This window comes from Siniperca chuatsi, linkage group LG21 (genome assembly GCF_020085105.1).
Source record: "Siniperca chuatsi isolate FFG_IHB_CAS linkage group LG21, ASM2008510v1, whole genome shotgun sequence".
Lineage (NCBI taxonomy): Eukaryota > Metazoa > Chordata > Actinopteri > Centrarchiformes > Sinipercidae > Siniperca > Siniperca chuatsi.
Window position 1 is genome coordinate 14225639 of NC_058062.1, and position 18932 is coordinate 14244570.

At 39.0% G+C, this 18932-nt stretch overlaps 1 protein-coding gene and 1 long non-coding RNA gene across 7 annotated transcripts in view; one reads left to right on the forward strand and one right to left on the reverse strand.

Moving 5' to 3' along the window:
• The window catches only part of LOC122868770, a 62665-nt gene that overhangs the window by 17505 nt on the left and 26228 nt on the right, over positions 1-18932 (reverse strand). The gene's annotated exons all lie outside the window — the stretch shown is intronic.
• LOC122868769 lies at positions 1744-12841 on the forward strand. 4 transcript variants are annotated; one of them, XM_044181048.1, is made up of 12 exons: positions 1744-2076; positions 3820-3852; positions 5208-5412; positions 6059-6130; positions 6681-6755; positions 7071-7115; positions 7521-7595; positions 8493-8567; positions 8749-8823; positions 8965-9063; positions 11036-11090; positions 12556-12841. In XM_044181048.1, exons 1-12 carry the CDS (start codon positions 1852-1854, stop codon positions 12824-12826), a joined length of 1305 nt encoding a protein of 434 aa, XP_044036983.1. In that variant the 5' UTR covers positions 1744-1851; the 3' UTR covers positions 12827-12841. The 4 variants fall into 4 exon arrangements, with proteins under 4 accessions (XP_044036983.1, XP_044036982.1, XP_044036984.1 ...); XM_044181047.1 differs by having other exon boundaries at positions 1749-2076; positions 5208-5424; XM_044181049.1 differs by lacking the exon at positions 12556-12841 and adding an exon at positions 11259-11475 and having other exon boundaries at positions 1753-2076; positions 5208-5424.

An 18932-nucleotide genomic window follows, 5' to 3' on the forward strand; every position in this document is an offset into this window, starting at 1 on the left:
GTCTGTAGGTACAAATACACAGAATACTTGTGTTAATTCACCTCAGTTGCCTTCCACTTTGCTAGCCCTGCTCACATTATCTACATGTGGCCTGACAGAACAAAGGGAAGAAAGACTTTTACCTACATAATTACTTACACAGACATGTTTTTGAATAGTGCTTTCACAGATATTGTTGCTGTGTTTAAAAATAAATGTTGCTATCTTCTGGTAACCTATTATTAATTAAAACACACATACAATGCATGATGAAAGCACATGCAGCTTTACTTCTCACAGTAGCTACAGTGCAGTGATACAGAACAATGTTTGATGGGTCTGATGTTCAGGAGGCCGCTGGAGTGAGTGGAAACTCAACCTGTAGTTGGACAGTTAACTGTGGCATCACTTTGGACAGCCAGTCACAGACCTTGCCTCCAGGGTGCCTGACTGTCCTGGCTAGGCTACTGAATGGGGCTAGCTAGCAGGCCTCAGACTCTGACAAACTGTGGCAGCCACTGAGCCCCCTCCACAGCTATATCATGTGGCTGGATAGCTTCGTCACATGAACATGGCAACTTTCTGTCTGCCATATGGATGTTAGACACTTTGAGGAAGAGCCACTCCCTGGTTAAGTGTTAACTGAAGGTAGTTTAGAGGCTCTGGGCCACCTTCCACCTCCTAGTTCCTCAATGGTACCTGAAACTGGTCTTGGGATGCCAACACAGTCACCAAAGTAAAATTAAATTCATATCACTTTGCTATTTAGCTAACTCAGTGAGCTCATGTAATAGGATCCTTACTACTAATTTCTAAACACTTCAAAGCTGCATTAGCAAACAAAGAACACAAGAAAAATGAATATCATGTGTTTTGTGTTATCACTTTATCCTTATTGTCAACAGTAATGTTAAATGAGTAAGTAAACTCAAATCTGTAGAACTGAGGGTCAGCATGTGATTAAGAATACTGTGGAAGATTTAGAAAAAAAGCTAGTGAACAGAGAATCATAACACTTTAATTAAAGGTTGGGATGAAAAATGTGTCAGATATACAAACCATGCTTTGAGTCAAATTAAGTATTCATTCAAATATAAAGCATCAAAGTTAGTCATCCATTTTTACTCACCTTTTATTATTATTATTTCATTTTAACTGTAATTTTTTGAAGCTGTCGCAGTGAACTGGACTGCATACACTGAAAGGTGTTAATGTTTGGTCCTCATGTGTGATATACATCTGTGGTGGCAAATAACTAGTTACATTTAATCAAATACTGTACCTAGGTACAATTTTGAGGTACTTTAATTGAGTATTTCAATTTGTACTTTAATGTACTACATTACATTTCAGAGGGGAATATTGTTTTTACTCCACTAAATTTTCTTTGATAACCCTGTTACTTTGCAAATTCAGATTAATGATACCAAATATAATCAACAAATAAATTATGATGCATTATTACCGGTTAATATAAGTATTTATTGATCCTTCAGAGCAGCAAATAATGTAATCTAAAAGAGCTCCACCTTTACCAGCAACATTAAAGTGATGAACACATTAATGCATAATTACAATCCAATAATTTAATATAGATTATTCTGAAATGGGCCATTTTACTCCTTTTATTTTTAAGGTGTACTTTTACTTTTGGTACTTTAAATAAATTCTGATACTTTTGTATTTTTACTTAAGTAAAAACTTTTAATTTTAAGCACTGTAGTAGTACTGTAGTAGTACTTGTACTTGTACTGATAAATGTGGTAATTGCTTTATTTTCAACATTCTAGCCTGTAATACAGGCCTGTGTGTCAGAGCTGAGAAGTGGAGAATATTGTGGTGCACTGGCAGCCTTCAGCTCAGGCTTAATTGATGGCCCATCAAGGGGAGGGGCTCCCCCCCCTCACCTGCACTTGCTCTGCTGCCTACAGAGCGTGTTACGTGCCCTTCCCCCACCTTTCAATTCAGAGCGACCTGCAGTCTGGAGTTTTGGACAAACACGGCAGGACCCTGGAGAGATTTAGAAGAAGAATTGAGAGACTCAAACTTCACCATAGCAGATGCGAAAGGAGGCTTTTCCAGACAGCTTCAGTGCAGGTAAGATTTTATGATGTCTTGCTCTTGAGTTTTGCTTCCACATGTCAGCTAACTGTACAATATTATTTTGCCAGGATGAAACTTATTACACTACAATAATTGTCAAATAAAGCCAAGTTATAGTACATTTTAGGTAGAAATTGTGTATTTTTGTATATGTGAACTTAATTCTGACCGTAGGAGTTCCTAACAAGCGAATTAACTCGTGCGCCACTAATGATAGACGCATTAAGATTCCACTAGCTTCTCTGAAAATATAGCAAGTGGCCAAATGTAAGTTATAACCTTCATTTAAAGATAACCATTTTAAGCATTTTTAAACATAGACTGTACCATTTTTCTCAGTTTGTGGAAATAACTTTAAATGCCTGTGGTTCATAAGTGTTTTTGTGGTGTTTCATGTTGTATCCTTAAGTATCACATGCTATCATTTTTAATGATGTGTGTGTGAAATTTTGGGACATTTCACTGTGTATTGATAACTGTGAAAAAGAGTTAGAATGCAACGATTGTGGCAGTAAAGTTCAGCTTAAACTGTGAACTAAACACTTGAGTTGAAATGCAGTTTAAAGATGCCATCAGCCTGAGAAAAGTCACTGAAATAGATGCAAAACAGTACTTTTAATTTTGATCCCAAAACAGCTCTGCACTCATGGCTTGCTGCGTGAATAATTCATAATTTATCAGCTACTGTTTTGTACCGTTCCTATTGCCTCTCTCACTCCCACCTCTGTGACTGTCCACCCAGTTAACACAGTTGACAGGATATTTTAAAGGGAAACTGGCATCCTGGCACAGAGAGATGACCAACAGTTGCCACCATTTAAAAAAATAAAATAAAAATAAAAAGTCCTGACCTAGAAGGACATGTGATCTTTCAGTTATACTTCATGCTGATTACAGTTTGTTCTGAAATTAGTTAAAGTTTGGCTGTAGCCTGCAATCGATTTCACAAAGTAACTGAATAAAGCTACAACACAACACTTTTTTGGGTACACATAATACAATACAACTGTGCTGCCATAAAGTTGCTTCTGTATACATATGTTTCTTTTTAAGAAAAAATGTGTTAACTAAATTATATGTTGTAGCACTGAGCATAGTTAGTGATGGTGTTGTACTGGACATGTTTCTGGTTTTAATATTCTTACCCCCTTGTAGTAGGGAGGACAAAAACAGAAACACTTTGCAATATAATGCAGTCCAATACAACACCACCTTTAACTATGACTTCAGTGATAAACAAGAATTGAATTGACAGACTATGACAAGAACAACTTAACATGAGCTTTGTAAAGGTAGAGTTTATGGCATGGTTGTGCTAAACTGCATTAGACTGTACAGGTGTAATACAGTGGCTGCTGAGTGTATATATCAGTATCTGGAAATGAAGCACAAATAGCACATTGCCTGGTGGGAGACTTGAGATGTCTGGGAATGCATGTTATTAATACAGACCAAACTCACTAAATGCAAATATACAGACTACAGTGTGTGGACTGTAACTTCATGTACTTATGACAGGGTGCCCAATTCAGTTTTTAACATTGTGATTTATACATTAAATATATGAATGCCCTTTTAAATGTACTATATAAGTAATATATGAAATGTCTTATCACTTGAAATGAAATGAAAGCAGCACTAAAGCATCACTGTCCAGCTGTACGTGACTGGAATTTTTTGTTGAAACTGTTTCAGACGATAACAGGAAATAATCTTCTATCTTCTCTTCGGTGTTAGGTCCAAAAGGCGATGGCTGTGATGCCAACACAGGTATGTTACAGAATCTTTCCTCTATCCTGATACAGACTTTTCACTTCCCTGGAATAGTTGGCAGTAGTTGTAATTCAATGTTAAAGGAGGAATTCTAATATAAAACTAATAACGTAAACTGAGGACATATAATACACACAAGGTTCCACATCTGGAGTCCTTAGAAGTTTAGAGATGACAAAAAGAATCAATTCTTATCCATCATGATTCTCTTTAGAAATGTGACTCTCTGTAGAAAGTACTTAATCTGATTTATGTTGTTCCTGAAGTTCAGGCTGCCAGTTAAATAGACTGATGTCATGTCAGGTCAGCTACAGTTATGTAGTCTACAGTGGATGTTGTTGTTATACTGAGCATGAAACTTTTGTAGTGGACTCTAATCAGTGTCTGCTCGTTGTGTACTCACAGATAGTAGCTGATTAAATCAAATTCTTCATTAAAGTAGAGTCCCGAGCAGTATCTGCAACTTTTTGACTGTGCCGAGGCCAAGGTGTCAGCAGGACTGTAGCCAGTCTGTTGCTGGGTCTTGTCTAATTGCATACATGTAGAGCTGACGCATTACTTCATCTCTCTGAGAGATTCTCTAAGGTGTGACAGTCACAATGTGGGTTAAATGGAGAGAAAGTCAGTGACGAAGAAACGGCTTGCTGGAAAATAAGTAGATTCAAGATGTCAGCTGCACAGATTTATTAGTCAACAGGGTGCAAATTAACTTTTTGTCTACTGGCCAAATGGCTAGGAAAATCTACAAGCCATTTGCATATTTTACCAGCATTTGGCTGGTGCTAATTTTTGTGCCCTGTTAGTCAAGATTCAATTAAACTCACTTTCTTTAACAGGATAATCCACTCAGTATCAGTACTGCTTTCTACTGTATATATTATAAACAAACATTATCAAGACAAAAGGCTAATTTGTCTTATTGAATTGTAGAAGTAAACATGCCATGCTTTGTCAGTTTGCGTATTTTGGTGTATTAATAAGTCAAATGGAAATTATGAATGTAAAAGTATGGAAATTATGAATTAATATGCACAAATTGTTTTATCTAATCATAGCACCCTGAATTATGATTTCTCCTCCTTTATCACCACTCATATGCAACAACATGGTTGACCGGAATGTCCACGTAACCAAACTGGGTCAAAAAAGTATCACACTGTTTTGTTACAATACACTATTACAATTGACTTCACTCAGAACGAGTGAGAGGGAGAGTCCATCTATAAAGGTAAAGTGACTCTTTAAAGTTGTACATGATTGTGGATGTGATGACTGGAAATTGTCTGAAAGCGCTCATGCTATTTTACTTTCACACAACTTTTTCTGATGATGATTATGCTTTTTGCTTACAGTTGGACTATATCCGTGAGGATCCAGAGAGTGATTCCTCTGGATCCGAATTATCTAGCCATACGGGATCGGACACTGACTACAAGCCAACTCAGATTACACCATCATCCCGTGATGAGGAAGATTTGAAAAGCCGAGACATAGCTTCATCATGTGAGAAACTGTCCAGTGATGAAGAGCTCAAAGGTCCAGACAGTGAAGATGAAGGTCAGCAAAGAGGCAAGTGCACCATTCAAGAACACAAGAACCTCACAACTTATGTGAAAACAAAAAACAAAAGACGAACAAAACAAAATCAACTGTGACCATAAAAACTTGTACAAAAAGGGAAGATAGCAAACGAGCATGGGACAAAAGACATTATTGTCTCTACTGTGGCCAGTCAAACTTAAAGATGGCGAGACATTTGCAGAGAAAGCATATGGAGATCCAGGATGTAGCATATGCCTTCAGCTTTCCATCAGGATCAAAAGACAGAAAGGTTCTTTTGGAACAACTGAGAAATAAAGGAGATTTCAAGCACAATACCAAAGTTCCATGCAGAAAGCCATTTACTTTTTTATCTGTACAATCTACTACAGCTGGACAATATCAATCTCATAGAAATACACTTCTAGGCAAACCAGAGATGTACAGTCATACCTTTTTGCAAAATTAGCGTTAGTGTTACTGTTACACCTCATACTGCCAACTGAAGTAGGATATTTTTAGAAAATGTTTCTGAATCTAGTAAACAAGGTGAAATATGCTGAACAAAAAGAAAATAAGGAAATTAAAGGAAAGTGAATGCTTGCATGAGCAAAGAATATTTTGACCACTGAGCACTAATATTTGGTCATTGTTATCTTTACAGCTGAAAGTCAAACATCGACTTCTGTGACTGTCCCACAGAGGGAAAGGAAACGCGACAGAGAGGTGGTTGAAGGTGCGTATTTAAGAATTAGGATGCTGTCTGTGTTAAACCTGTCAATATTATAGCTGCAATTATTAGTCGATTCAACATTTAATCTGCAGCCATTTTGATAGAATTTAATCTTTTAGTGATTCTTAAAGCACAAATGCTTTACACATTTGCTGATTCCAGCTACTTAAATGTGATGATTGGATGCTCTTTTTTTTATATACAATTGTAAACTGAATATCTTTGGGTTATAACTCATTAGCATATTAGAAACACCTCTGAATCTAATGCAGTACATCACCATCATAATCATCATCATGACCTCAATGATAAAACACAGAACTGAATGAACTCCTCTGTGACAGTGTCAACAAAAACTGAACACTGCAGGATTTATAAAAGTCTTCATGGTGTCTTTATGGCAGAACAGTTGTATTAGATTGCATTAGTGTATATAAACTCATGTAAACCCTCTGCTATCAATTTGCAGATACAGTTGCATGCTTTCAGTATGTCTTCCTTTCCTGCACTGCATAGTATGAGGTGTCACTTTCTGTTTGCTCTTGTTTTTCAGATGGAGGTTCTGACCTCTTCTCCCCGAAAAACAGACATGACCAGGGCAGTGAGGATCGGGACTCAGATATAGAGGGTAAGTTAGGGACTGTATAATAATTATTGGGTTAGGAAGGATATTTAATGGTATTAAAAGGTTATCCTTGGAACCTTTTTTATGTCTTAAAAAAAGAATCAATACCTTTCCCCAGTATCTCAAAATAATAGGCTCCATTAATGCCAAACTTATCAAAATGGTAAATATTCCATCCAAAAAAAGAGAGAACTGAACTGCTAAATAAATAGTTATTACACTACTAAGCACAGGCGGCTTTGTGCTTTCATTTACCTATGCTACACTGCATAGTATGAGGTGTCACTTTTGTCAGTCTTTTGACTTCTTGTTTTTCAGATGGAGGTTCTGAACCCCGTGTGGATTGGAGTTCAGATATAGATGGTGAGTTAAATCGCTTTTATTATTATACTATTTCCTTTTGCCAAAAAAAAAAAAAAAATCCCCTACTGGTTGTTTTTCATATTTTAATAATTCATCAGTAGTAGTTTCAGTGCAATTTGTAGCTCTTTTGAGATGGGTAATCCATCACAGTACATATTTAGTGTTCTTTTTTTGTGGCAGTTTAATTATTGGCCCTCGGTGATACATTTGTGAACAAGAACTATTTTTGTAATGTTTGTAAACTTGCAGTTTTGATCTCAGAAAATGTAAGAGTTAGCAGCTAGCTGTCAGGTCTTCGTGGTCAGATTTGAATGTCAGCGCTTGAATACACATGAACCTTCATAACCATTATACCTGAGGTTTCACTGACTAACAGGAACTAATGTTTGTCTGTTACTGTTGTAGATGAAAGCCCAGGACCAAACCTGGCTAAAAGACAGAAGAAAAGAAGAAAAAAGAAGGCGGTGGTGAAAGAAAGAGGTAAGTTCTTTAAAATTGGGCAAAAAATGCATAAACTTCAAAGCAAAAAGTAGGTGCTTTCTGTGACTGTGTGCCAGCTGTGCACAGGGTTGACAGCATTCATTATCACTTCCCTTGATATTTTGATGGCAGGAATTGTGATTAATAGTATATTAGACAGTCTGCCTTCCAGAGTTAAATGTGTACATACACAGACATAAAACAGTTGAGATATGCGTGTTGAAAATTTCGAAGAAATAATCACGAGTGGTAGTGATATTTCCTCAAGACCTTTACTCTAATGAGGGGAAAAAACTGCAACTTCCCCAGGTATGTGGGTGGAGACAGAAATAAACAATCTCAGGATTTTATATTAAGACCAACTTGTAGATCACAGATCAACACTTTTACATCTTAAACAACAAAGAATGAAGTAAGCCTAAACAATGTAATATAATCCAGTTTTTTTTTTAGCATTTTATTTAGATTTTAACTGTTACCCAATTTTATGGCTTTAGTAAATTATGAACTATTACTCATGAATGTATGATCTTAACCTCATTACATATTTTAACATTACAGAGCATGAACTTACTATACTTTTTTACTTATCAACAGGCTATGAATGAATTCTCTTGTCAAATGTGTTACTGAATTATTTTATTGCTCTTTAAACATAAATCAACAAAATATTTAAATAGCGCTTCACATTCATTTTAGCTGCAGGTTTGTTTGGTTACTGAGTGGTGGTAAGGGGCTGGTATAACCTGAAAAAGTGACATTAATGCAAACCCTCCCATGTAAACTCATGTATCAGTAATTGTAGCCCTCTGTGCAGATACAGTTGCATGCTTTCAATATGTATTCCTTACACTGCATTTTATGAGGTGTCACTTAGTGTTTGCTCTTGTTTATCAGATGGAGAGGCTGACCACCTCTCCCCCCAAAAGACTCTTGAGCACTGCAGTGGGGATGGGACTTCAGATATGGATGGTGAGTTAAATGGCTTTCATTAGGACAGTTTATTGTATTGTGTCAAACTGTACACAAACTTCTGCCTTTTGTTAAAAGATCTTACTGGTTGTTTTTCCTACTTCAGCACGTATAAAAGACACATATAGGTTTGAGGTTTCACTGACTAACAGGAACTAATGTTTGTCTGTTACTGTTGTAGATCAAAGCCCAGGACTAAACCTGGCTAAAAGACAGAAGAAAAGAAGAAAAAAGAAGGCGGCGGTGAAAGAAAGAGGTAAGTTCTTTAAAATTGGGCAAAAAGTAGGTGCTTTCTGTGACTGTGTGCCAGCTATGCATGAGCCAAGTCAAGAAATCTACACTGTGGTCTATGTACTGGATGTTAAAGAATCTACATTTTCTTCTTTGTCATCTGTAGAAGGACCCAAAGTACAGCTGAAGAGGCCATGGAGTGAAGCAGAGAGGATTGCTGTCTACAAACAGTTGGGAAAGTTTATGGCAGAGCGGCGATTTCCAGGTAAAGAGGACTGCGTCAAATGCATAACACAAGACAAAACCTTGGAACAAAGATCCTGGAAGGATGTTAAAAACTTTGTGTATAACACAATTGTGACTCTTAATCGAAGATCAGCGCCACGGAAACTTCAGGTCTGAAAGACGTCATTTTGCATTGTAATTCAATGTTCTACTTTTAATGTCGTTGGCATGTTTGAACATTGTTAGTTTTGGTGCCGTTTGGTTAACAGTGGTGGAATGTAACTGCACATATGCTCAAGTACTGTACTTGCACTTTAATTGAGTATTTCCATTTTTTTATCTTTACTTAAGGTTTTGAATACAGGACTTGTAGTGGAGTATTTTCAAAGTGTGCTGTTAGTACTTTTTCTTAAGTAAAACGTCTTCCACCATTGTTGGTTTGTGCACATCCTGAGTTGTGTCTCAGTTAACAAATCAAATAAATCTAGTTTTGTACACTGGAGATGGCATTCATTGCAGCTTTATTGGAAGTTGTATGATACTGATGTTTATTGCTAAAGTTTGGTTCACTTTGGTAAAGCAGTAATTGTATTTTAAAAGTACATGTGTATTTTTGTACAGCAGTCTAATCAATGGTCACAACATTAATTTTAGAACACTTCAAGACTGATTTAGTATTACATTATTTGTCTGTACTAAAACATAAAATGGTAGCAAGCTAAAGACAGAAGGGCCATTCTATATACGAAAAACTAATCTATTCTGAAACGAACCCAATAGCGCCCCCATGAAAAGGTCCTCGCTCCAGTGGTAAAATGCTTTAAAAAATTATTTGTCTGTTTAAAGAAGCTGAGGTGGAAACTGGAGTCAGGGAGCCACCTAGTGCTGAAATGCAGCATTCATTTGTCTCTAAGTATAGCAGAAAGGGTGGTCCTCACCTCCTATGTGAATTTATTTGGACCTCACTTCGGTGCATATACAGGAATGTGTGTGTGTGTGTGTGTGCGCGCATGCGCACCACATTCAATTCTTCCCTGTAGCTTCAGGATTGTAGGCAATGATGAGTGACAATAATAGGACAGAGACAGTATGTGATCATCTACATATGATGGCTCCCACTCGGGGCAAAAGAGTGGCACGGTGAGTAGATAGGCCATCTTTCAGTAATGAAACCTGGGTTCAAACCTCTGGTCTATCATACATTTATATTCTGAAAACGTGCAATCTTGATTCATGGTAGAACTACAAACTGATTCATCCTGAAAAGGCGCACGGCTACTATCACAAATTTTATTGTTAAAGGAAAAGTTTGACATTTTGGGAAATACGATTACTTGCTGAGAGTTAGATAAGATTAACACCACTCACATGTCCAATGTCTGTACATTAAATATGAAGCTACGGCCAGCAGCCAGCTAACGTGGCTAAACATAAAACAGCTAGTCTGGCTCTGTCCAAAAGGTAACGCAATCCAGTTACCAGCACTTGGTAGCTACCTGTTTTCAGTCTTTGTGCTAATCTAAGTTAGCTTGCTGCAGGTTGTAGCTTTATGTTTACCATATAGACATGACTTGGGCAAGAAAGTGAATAAGCTAGCTTCCCAAAATGCATATATTTTCTTTAAGGTAGTGTGAAAGTGTTTTCCTTTTTCCATTTTATATCATTGTAAACTGAATACCTTAACTAGCAATTTGAAGATGTCACTTTGGGCTTTAGGGAAAGGCTACTGGCATTTTTCTAAATTTTCTGACATTGGATAGACTTGATATATACAGTGATCACATTTATACTTATATTAATTGGTAAGGAAAATAATCATTAGTTGCTAAAAGAATTTGCAGAGGTTTTGTGAGACTTTGCAAGAGTTAAAACAGCGATGATAAACACATATCCCCTACTATCACATGTAACTATAATGCACGACATTTTGTAGCTGTTAGTATAAGAATACCATGCAAAGACTACCAGCTCTGAACTTGCTGCTCTGTCACTTTCTCTGCCCTCTGATGCAGCTCAGAGTGGAAGGCGAGCAAATAGAGAACGTTACCATGGAAGTGAAAAAACAAGGTATGTCACTAATATCATTACTGTGTACAATGACCAGAATGTCCTGAGTGATAAAGAAAAAAGTTGCCCTCTTCAGCCATGCCTCACTGTCTGCTGGCAATTACAGCTCCACTAGCTGAATCATTAAGAGTAATTTACTTACAAAGTGCTCTCTACTCTGCTTTGAAGAGTCAAGATGACCCGCCATTTCCCCCCGGCATCGGACCAGCACACTTACATTTCGACCCAGTCGATATAAATGATCAACTTCTTTTTGCTGTCTGATAGCACCAAGCTCTGAAGTTCTCTGCACTCAGGTGTAGTATTTGTAATACTCACAGGACCTGCACTGTGCCCAGCACACTAGAACCTCTTTTATCCATATACCAATAGGGGCAGAGAGGTTGCACAGTCACAGTAAAACAGTATTTTTGGATCAAATCCTAAAGTTACAACTGCTGGTCCACCAGCTGTGCAGATAGCTCCGCTCTGCAGCCTGTGTGAACATGTTCATCCATTAACATGGACAGTGAAAGGTCATGGCTTGTTCATAGCCACACATCTGCTATGTCACAGAGACCCTTTAGTCCATCTAGTCCTTTCTGCCTTTTTGTGTTAATCTAATAAATCATGTTATTTTAATCCCTATTCGTACACTTAACCACATTTTTTCAAGTGTAGGTATATGTGTGGTCATCTAGGCTCTATTAGTCATCGATACACATATTACATGTAATTCCATGTTCATTACACAAGTGCAGATTGGATTGCCATTTGCAACACCCCCACATCCATCCAAGAAAATTGGAAGAAAAGAAAAGAAAAGAAAAGAAAGCTACAGTTTATATATGAATTCACATCATGATTAGAATCAACAAACCAGACATGGGGGAACAGGATAACTGATGAGCTGGGTGTCGATTAGATGAAAAACAAACATATTGTACACACACAATTAAATCCCAATATCCTTCACCCTGTTTACCCCAGTCTGTGTGGTATATGACATTTGCCAGTAAATCATTTTGTCAATTAATCAAATGTCAGCCTTGGAAAAGCAAATGGCAGGTGTTGGCTGATAAAAGGGATCGCTTATGGGAATAAATGAACTGCTAGATACCAAGTAGGAGAACATACAGAGAGAGGGGTTGGGACTTGGCATGAACACAGTGCTGTGGTTTTATCACAAAGCATTGTGATATTTGCCTATCAACATAACAGGACTTGGCCTTAGATACAGACAACAAAGACATAGTAGTGGGTTGAGCTGTGCTGAGTGAATCATTTTCATCTGACAATGTTCTGTCATTGACTCTATTTCTCAATTTCTCTGCACACCATCCTTTCTACCTTAATTCTTTCACAGCTCCTCAAAAGAGGACTCGTTTATCGATCAGAGTCTGAAATACAGTTTAAGGTGTGTACTTTGTCCTGCAGCTGATTTTACAGTTGCTGTTTTACAGTATTGACTTTTTTCCCTATCCAGTCTCCCTCTGCCTCTCCCTCCTCTCTCAGGTGGTGTTGGACCACAGTGGTGTGCCCGTTGGCAGCACCGGGTCTCCAGTAAAGCTCTTCTCTTGGGTGGGAAGCGGTGTGCCAGGAGAGTGAGGAGAGCAATGCCATCAGCTGTGTGTGGCTTGATATTCAGACAAAGCTGTCTCTCTTTGGCTCTATCAGAAACAGTTTTCCAGACACATGCTACACGTGGACAGACACTCTCGTGGTTGCATATTCCCAACACATATTTACTATGTTAAGCAGGGCTGGAGGGATGTCCCGTCAGCAAAAAGCATCTCTGGAGGAGAGAGCTGATGAAAACAAAAAGGGAAGGAGGTTAGGCTTCCTGACAACGGAGATGAAATGAAAAATATGACCTGCAATGTTAATGCCGCCACACAGTTCCTGAAAATTATTTTCATGATACAACCCTGCACACAGTATAAATGATACATTCTTTCTAAGCAACTGTTTTATTAAAAAAATGACTAAATTGGCAGACTTACACTCGCTTTGCAAGTCACCATGTGTATATTTGTATTTCTGTGTGTGGGTGGTGAAGGGGTGTGTATTTGGGGTTTCTTACAGACAGTTTCAGAAGCAACAAAGAAATCTGGCTCCGTGAGCTGTTTTGATGAGAGCTGTGAGCACCCTCTAGTGTCTGTAATTATGAAAAAGATGAAGGACAACTGAATCACAGATGCCACCCTCAGCATCACACACTGTGGGTAATAGTACTGATTGCTCTGATCTAATGGATTACGCGTTTATTTTCTGTATACCTGCCGTCTTGCCAGATATCTGTTTTTTTATAGAGTATTTCAATCTCAGAAGGTAAATTCAAACATGTGGTATGCAACAGCTACAGTGGAGGCAGTATCATAATGAGACATCCATCATGAGGAAAGGTAATGAAAATGGCAATAAAAACAAAACAACTACAGGACTCCATCATCTATAACTTGCGTGTTCAAATACAAAGCTAAACCATTACTCACTGCAACTAAACTGATTATTATATATATATATATATATATATATATATATATATATATATATATATATATATATATATATATATATATATATATATATATATATATATATATATATATGCTTTTAGTAATTAGTTAGTGAGAGCCCGTTTCCAGTTATTGGGTTAGGCCTCATATGCTTTTACAGTAATTTGACCTACACACAGCCAGATATTGTCCCTCTCACCCACTAACTCATTCACACTGAACTCAAACACTCATGTACTATACATGTACATACCACACACACAGTTTTATAATTAGCTTGCACATTTTTTCTTTTCCTGTGTTGATAGACTCACCTTGACAGCCCCATTAGCACAAAGCTAAAAAAATAAATAAAAATACGGAATCTAAATTGTGAGGGGAATTTTTTTCCCTCCAGCTATAATACAGCCTGCCCTTTTACACCTACATTCAATAATGACACATTCTGGCCATATCAACCATATTTTCCAGCATTCTCACTTTTCTGTTTCTAATTTATTTTACCCTGCCATGCAGGCGAGAGGAGGAAGAGGAGGGGAAAAAAGAGCTGATATCAAACCTGTTGGTTTTGTTTTTAAAAGATGTAAAACATTTCTATAAAAACAAGATCTCTAAAATAAGAGGAAGTGAAACATTATGGTTATATTACAGAGCATATACAGCAGTGGTAGAAATTAATGCATGTTGTATTTTTTATGCTACTTCCAGCTGAAAGACAAGCACACAATTACAAATGAGGACATCAGTGGCTTATAAAAAGGTTAGGGCACAAGCCAGTGTCTTCTTGTGCCAGTCCCAAGTCTGGATAAATGCAGAGGGTTGTGTCAGGAAGGGCATCCGACGTAAAACACATGCCAAATTTAAAAAAAAAAATGCGAATCGTGAAAATGACCCGGTTTAACAACGACCGCCACCGGTGCTGTTGACCTACAGGGTACCGGTGGAAATTGGACTACTGTTGGTCAAAGACGAAGAAGGAGAGGAGGAAGGTGTGTTCGTAGGCAGAGAGAGAAGAGGAAAGCTAAGAATGTAGGACTGACAGTAGGGACTTTGAATGTTGGGACTATGACAGGGAAGGCTAGAGAGTTGATTGACATGATGCAGAGAAGGAAGGTGGACATACTGTGTGTCCAGGAGACCAGGTGGAAAGGTAGCAAGGCTAGAAGCTTTAGGAGCAGGGTTCAAGTTGTTCTACCATGGGTCAGATAGGAAGAGAAACGGAGTAGGAGTTATCCTGAAAGAGGAGTTTGTGAGGAATGTTCTAGAGGTGAAAAGAGTATCAGACAGGTTGATGAGTCTGAAGCTGGAAATTGAAGGGGTGATGTTCAATGTTGTGAGTGGTTATGCCCCACAGGTAGGATGTGAGTTAGAAGAGAAAGAGAAATTCTGGAGTGAGTTAGATGAAGTGATGCAGAGCATCCCCAGAGGTGAGAGAGTGGTGATTGGTGCATATTTCAATGGGCATGTAGGTGAAGGGAACAAAGGTGATGAGAATGTGATGGGCAGGTTTGGTCTTCAGGACAGGAACGCAGAAGAACAGATGGTGGTAGACTTTGCAAAGAGGATGGAAATGGCTGTAGTGAACACTTTTTTCCAGAAGAGGCAGGAACATAGGGTGACATATAAGAGCGGAGGTAGAAGCACTCAGGTGGACTACATCTTGTGTAGACGTTGTAATCTGAAAGAGACCAATGACTGTAAAGTAGTGGTAGGGGAGAGTGTAGCCAGACAACACAGGATGGTAGTGTGTAAAATGACTCTGGTGGTGAGGAAGATGAAGAGGACAAAGGCAGAGCATAGGACGAAGTGGTGGAAGTTGAAAAAGGAAGAATATTGTGTAGTTTTCAGGGAGGAGCTGAGACAGACTCTGGGTGGTCAGGAAGTGCTCCCAGATGACTGGACCACTACAGCTAATGTGATCAGGGAGACAGGTAGGAGGGTACTCGGTGTGTCATCTGGAAAGAGGAAAGTGGACAAGGAGACTTGGTGGTGGAACGAGGAAGTGCAGGAGTGTATACAGAGAAAGAGGTTAGCTAAGAAGAAGTGGGACACAGAGGACTGAAGAGAGTAGACAGGAGTACAGGGAGATGCAGTGTAAGGTGAAGGTAGAGGTGGCAAAGGCCAAACAAAGAGCATATGAGGACTTGTATGCTATGTTGGACACTAAAGAGGGAGAGGTGGATTTGTACAGGTTGGCCAGACAAAGAGATAGAGATGGGAAGGATGTGCAACAGGTTAGGGTGATTAAAGATAAGGATGGAAATGTATCGACAGGTGCCAGGAGTGTGATGGGAAGATGGAAGGAGTACTTTGAAGAGTTGATGTATGAGGAAAATGAAAGGGAACAAAGAATAGAAGAGGTGACTGGTGTGGAGCAGGAAGTAGCAAAGATTAGCAAGAGTGAAGTGAGGAGGACGTTGAAGAGGATGAAGAGTGGAAAGGCAGTTGGTCCTGATGACGTACCTGTGTAAGTATGGAAGTGTCTAGGAGAGGTGGCAGAGTTTCTGACTAGTTTGTTTAACAAGATCTTGGAGAGTGAGAGGATGCCCAAGGAATGGAGGAGAAGTGTACTGGTGCCAATTTTTAAGAACAAGGGAGATGTGCAGAGCTGTGGCAACTACAGAGGAATAAAGCTGATGAGCCATACAATGAAGTTGTGGGAAAGAGTAGTGGAAGCTAGGCTAAGGGCAGAGGTGAGCATTTGTGAGCAGCAATATGGTTTCATGCCTAGAAAGAGTACAACAGATGCAGTATTTGCCTTGAGAATGCTGATGGAGAAGTACAGAGAAGGTCATAGGGAGTTGCATTGTGTCTTCGTAGATTTTGAGAAAGCGTATGACAGGGTGCCGAGAGAAGAGCTGTGGTATTGTATGAGGAAGTCTGGAGTGGCAGAAAAGTATGTTAGAGTGGTGCAGGACATGTATGAGAGCTGTAAGACCATGGTGAGATGTGTTGTAGGTGTGACAGAGGAGTTCAAGGTGGAGGTGGGTCTGCATCAAGGATCGGCTCTGAGCCCCTTCTTGTTTGCTCTGGTGATGGACAGGCTGACAGATGAGGTTAGACAGGAATCTCCATGGACTATGATGTTTGCAGATGACATTGTGATTTATAGTGAGAGCAGGGAGCAGGTGGAGGAACATCTAGAGAGATGGAGGTCTGCTCTGGAAAACAGAGGAATGAAGCTTAGTCGCAGTAAGACAGAATACATGTGCGTCAATAAGAGGGACCCAGGTGGAACGGTGAGGTTACAGGGAGCAGAGATGAAGAAGGTGCAGGACTTTAAGTACTTAGGGTCAACGGTTCAGAGCAATGGAGACTGTGGAAAAGAGGTGAAGAGGCAAGTGTAAGCAGGTTGGAACGGGTGGAGAAAAGTGTCAGGTGTGTTGTGTGATAAAAGAGTATCAGCAAGAATGAAAGGAAAGGTGTTCAAGACGGTGGTGAGACCAGCGATGTTGTACAGCTTAGAGACAGTGGCACTGAAGAAAAGACAAGAGGCAGAGCTGGAGGTAGCAGAGCTTAAGATGTTGAGGTTCTCTTTGGGAGTGACAAGGATGGACAGGATCGGGAATGAGTACATCAGAGGGACAGCTCAGGTTAGATGTTTCGGAGATAAAGTCAGAGAGGCCAGATTGAGGTGGTTTGGACATGTTCAGAGGAGAGATTGTGAATATATTGGTAGAAGGATGCTGAGGTTGGAGCTGCCAGGCAGGAGGTCTAGAGGAAGATCAAAAAGGAGATTTATGGATGGATGATTGGTGTGAGTGAAGAGGATGCAGAGGACAGGGTTAGATGGAGGCACATGATTCGCTGTGGCGACCCCTGAAAGGGAACAGCCGAAAGGAAAAGAAGAAGAAGGTGGCTTATAAAAGGTTAGGGAGTTGGTTATAAAGTAAAAATGCAACAGTCAAATGACCCTGAAAAAAACAAGCAAATCTACATCTTCCAAGACTGTCTTATAATTATTATTTAGTTTCTGTGTGGGCTTTTATTGTGCAAACATTAGCCAATTAAAGATGCTGATTGATTGTAGTGTTGAAGTAATGCCTCAAGGGAAACACATGTTGAAGTGTCAGTGCCGAACAATGGACCTAAGGAAAATCGGTGTGCAATGTGCCATGCATCCTTTCTATAGACCATCTTCTAAAGTACAATCACATGACTTATGGATTGATTATTATTTGGCGCTGTCGGTTTTCGCAGTTGCTGTTAATATGAGCGGATATTCTCACAGAGGAAAAAAACAGGTGCAACTCCATCTTAATTTAAACTCATTGAAAGCTGTTCACATGCATTCACACCTGCCATTAAGATGTGTCTTTTCTTATCCAGACAGGTAAAGATTGCACGGTAATGCCAAGTGTAAATTAGGTATAAAAGTTAAACTTCGTCGTCACCTTGGAAGTTAAATTTAAGCCTTCAATAGTCAGGAAACCTGTTACAAGACTAGATTAAATCTAGGACAATTCAAAAGCATGTTTGAGAAAGGTCATCTGAGTTCATCTGGTTCAAAAAGGCCACTTCAGTCTAGAATGAGGCCTAACCCAAGAACTGGAAACGGGCTCTTGGAGTTCAAATAACGCGGGTCAAGTCAACGATCATCGGAATGGGAGGTATTATGAAAGTTGCAAATGTGGCTCATCTGCTGCGTGTGTTGTAAGATATTGAAGATCTGACATCGCCTGCTATGTTCTAAAATCTCCTTTATTAATAAAACCCCATTTAGGACATAATCACTGGCTTACATGGCTGTGGAGATATTTCACACACACACACACACACTCATACATACTCCCATACATACATTCATTCACATACTGCACACACACACACACACATCTTGGTGAGTGATAATTAATTTAGATGAAAAATGAAATTTTATCATTTGACTTGCCGCCTGCCTGAAATCCCATCCCTTCCCATATTACCAGTAATAGGAAATTATGCAGATCGGCTGACCTTTCCCACAAACACCTATTTCAGGAGTCTCAGCAACCACCTGTGGAGATTGGACAGAAATATACCAATAAACAAATAAATGAGTAATATGTGGGGAATCAACACGGCCTCGATGTGCCTATCTGGAGCCATTTTGTGACCACCATTTTCCATCCGTTCAAGGTACAGTAAATGCTCAGTGTTTCGTAACCATATATTTTATTCATCTTATTAATTATCATTGAAAACAAGTAACTAGTGTTGTCAAGTGTTGTCTATGTAGCAAAAGCCTGACATAGTGTATGCCACCCTGCATTGTTGTCCAAAAACTATTAAACCCATACAATTCCTTTTGGGGGACATATTCTTTCATTGAAGTAAACACAGCCACATTTTATATTATATGATT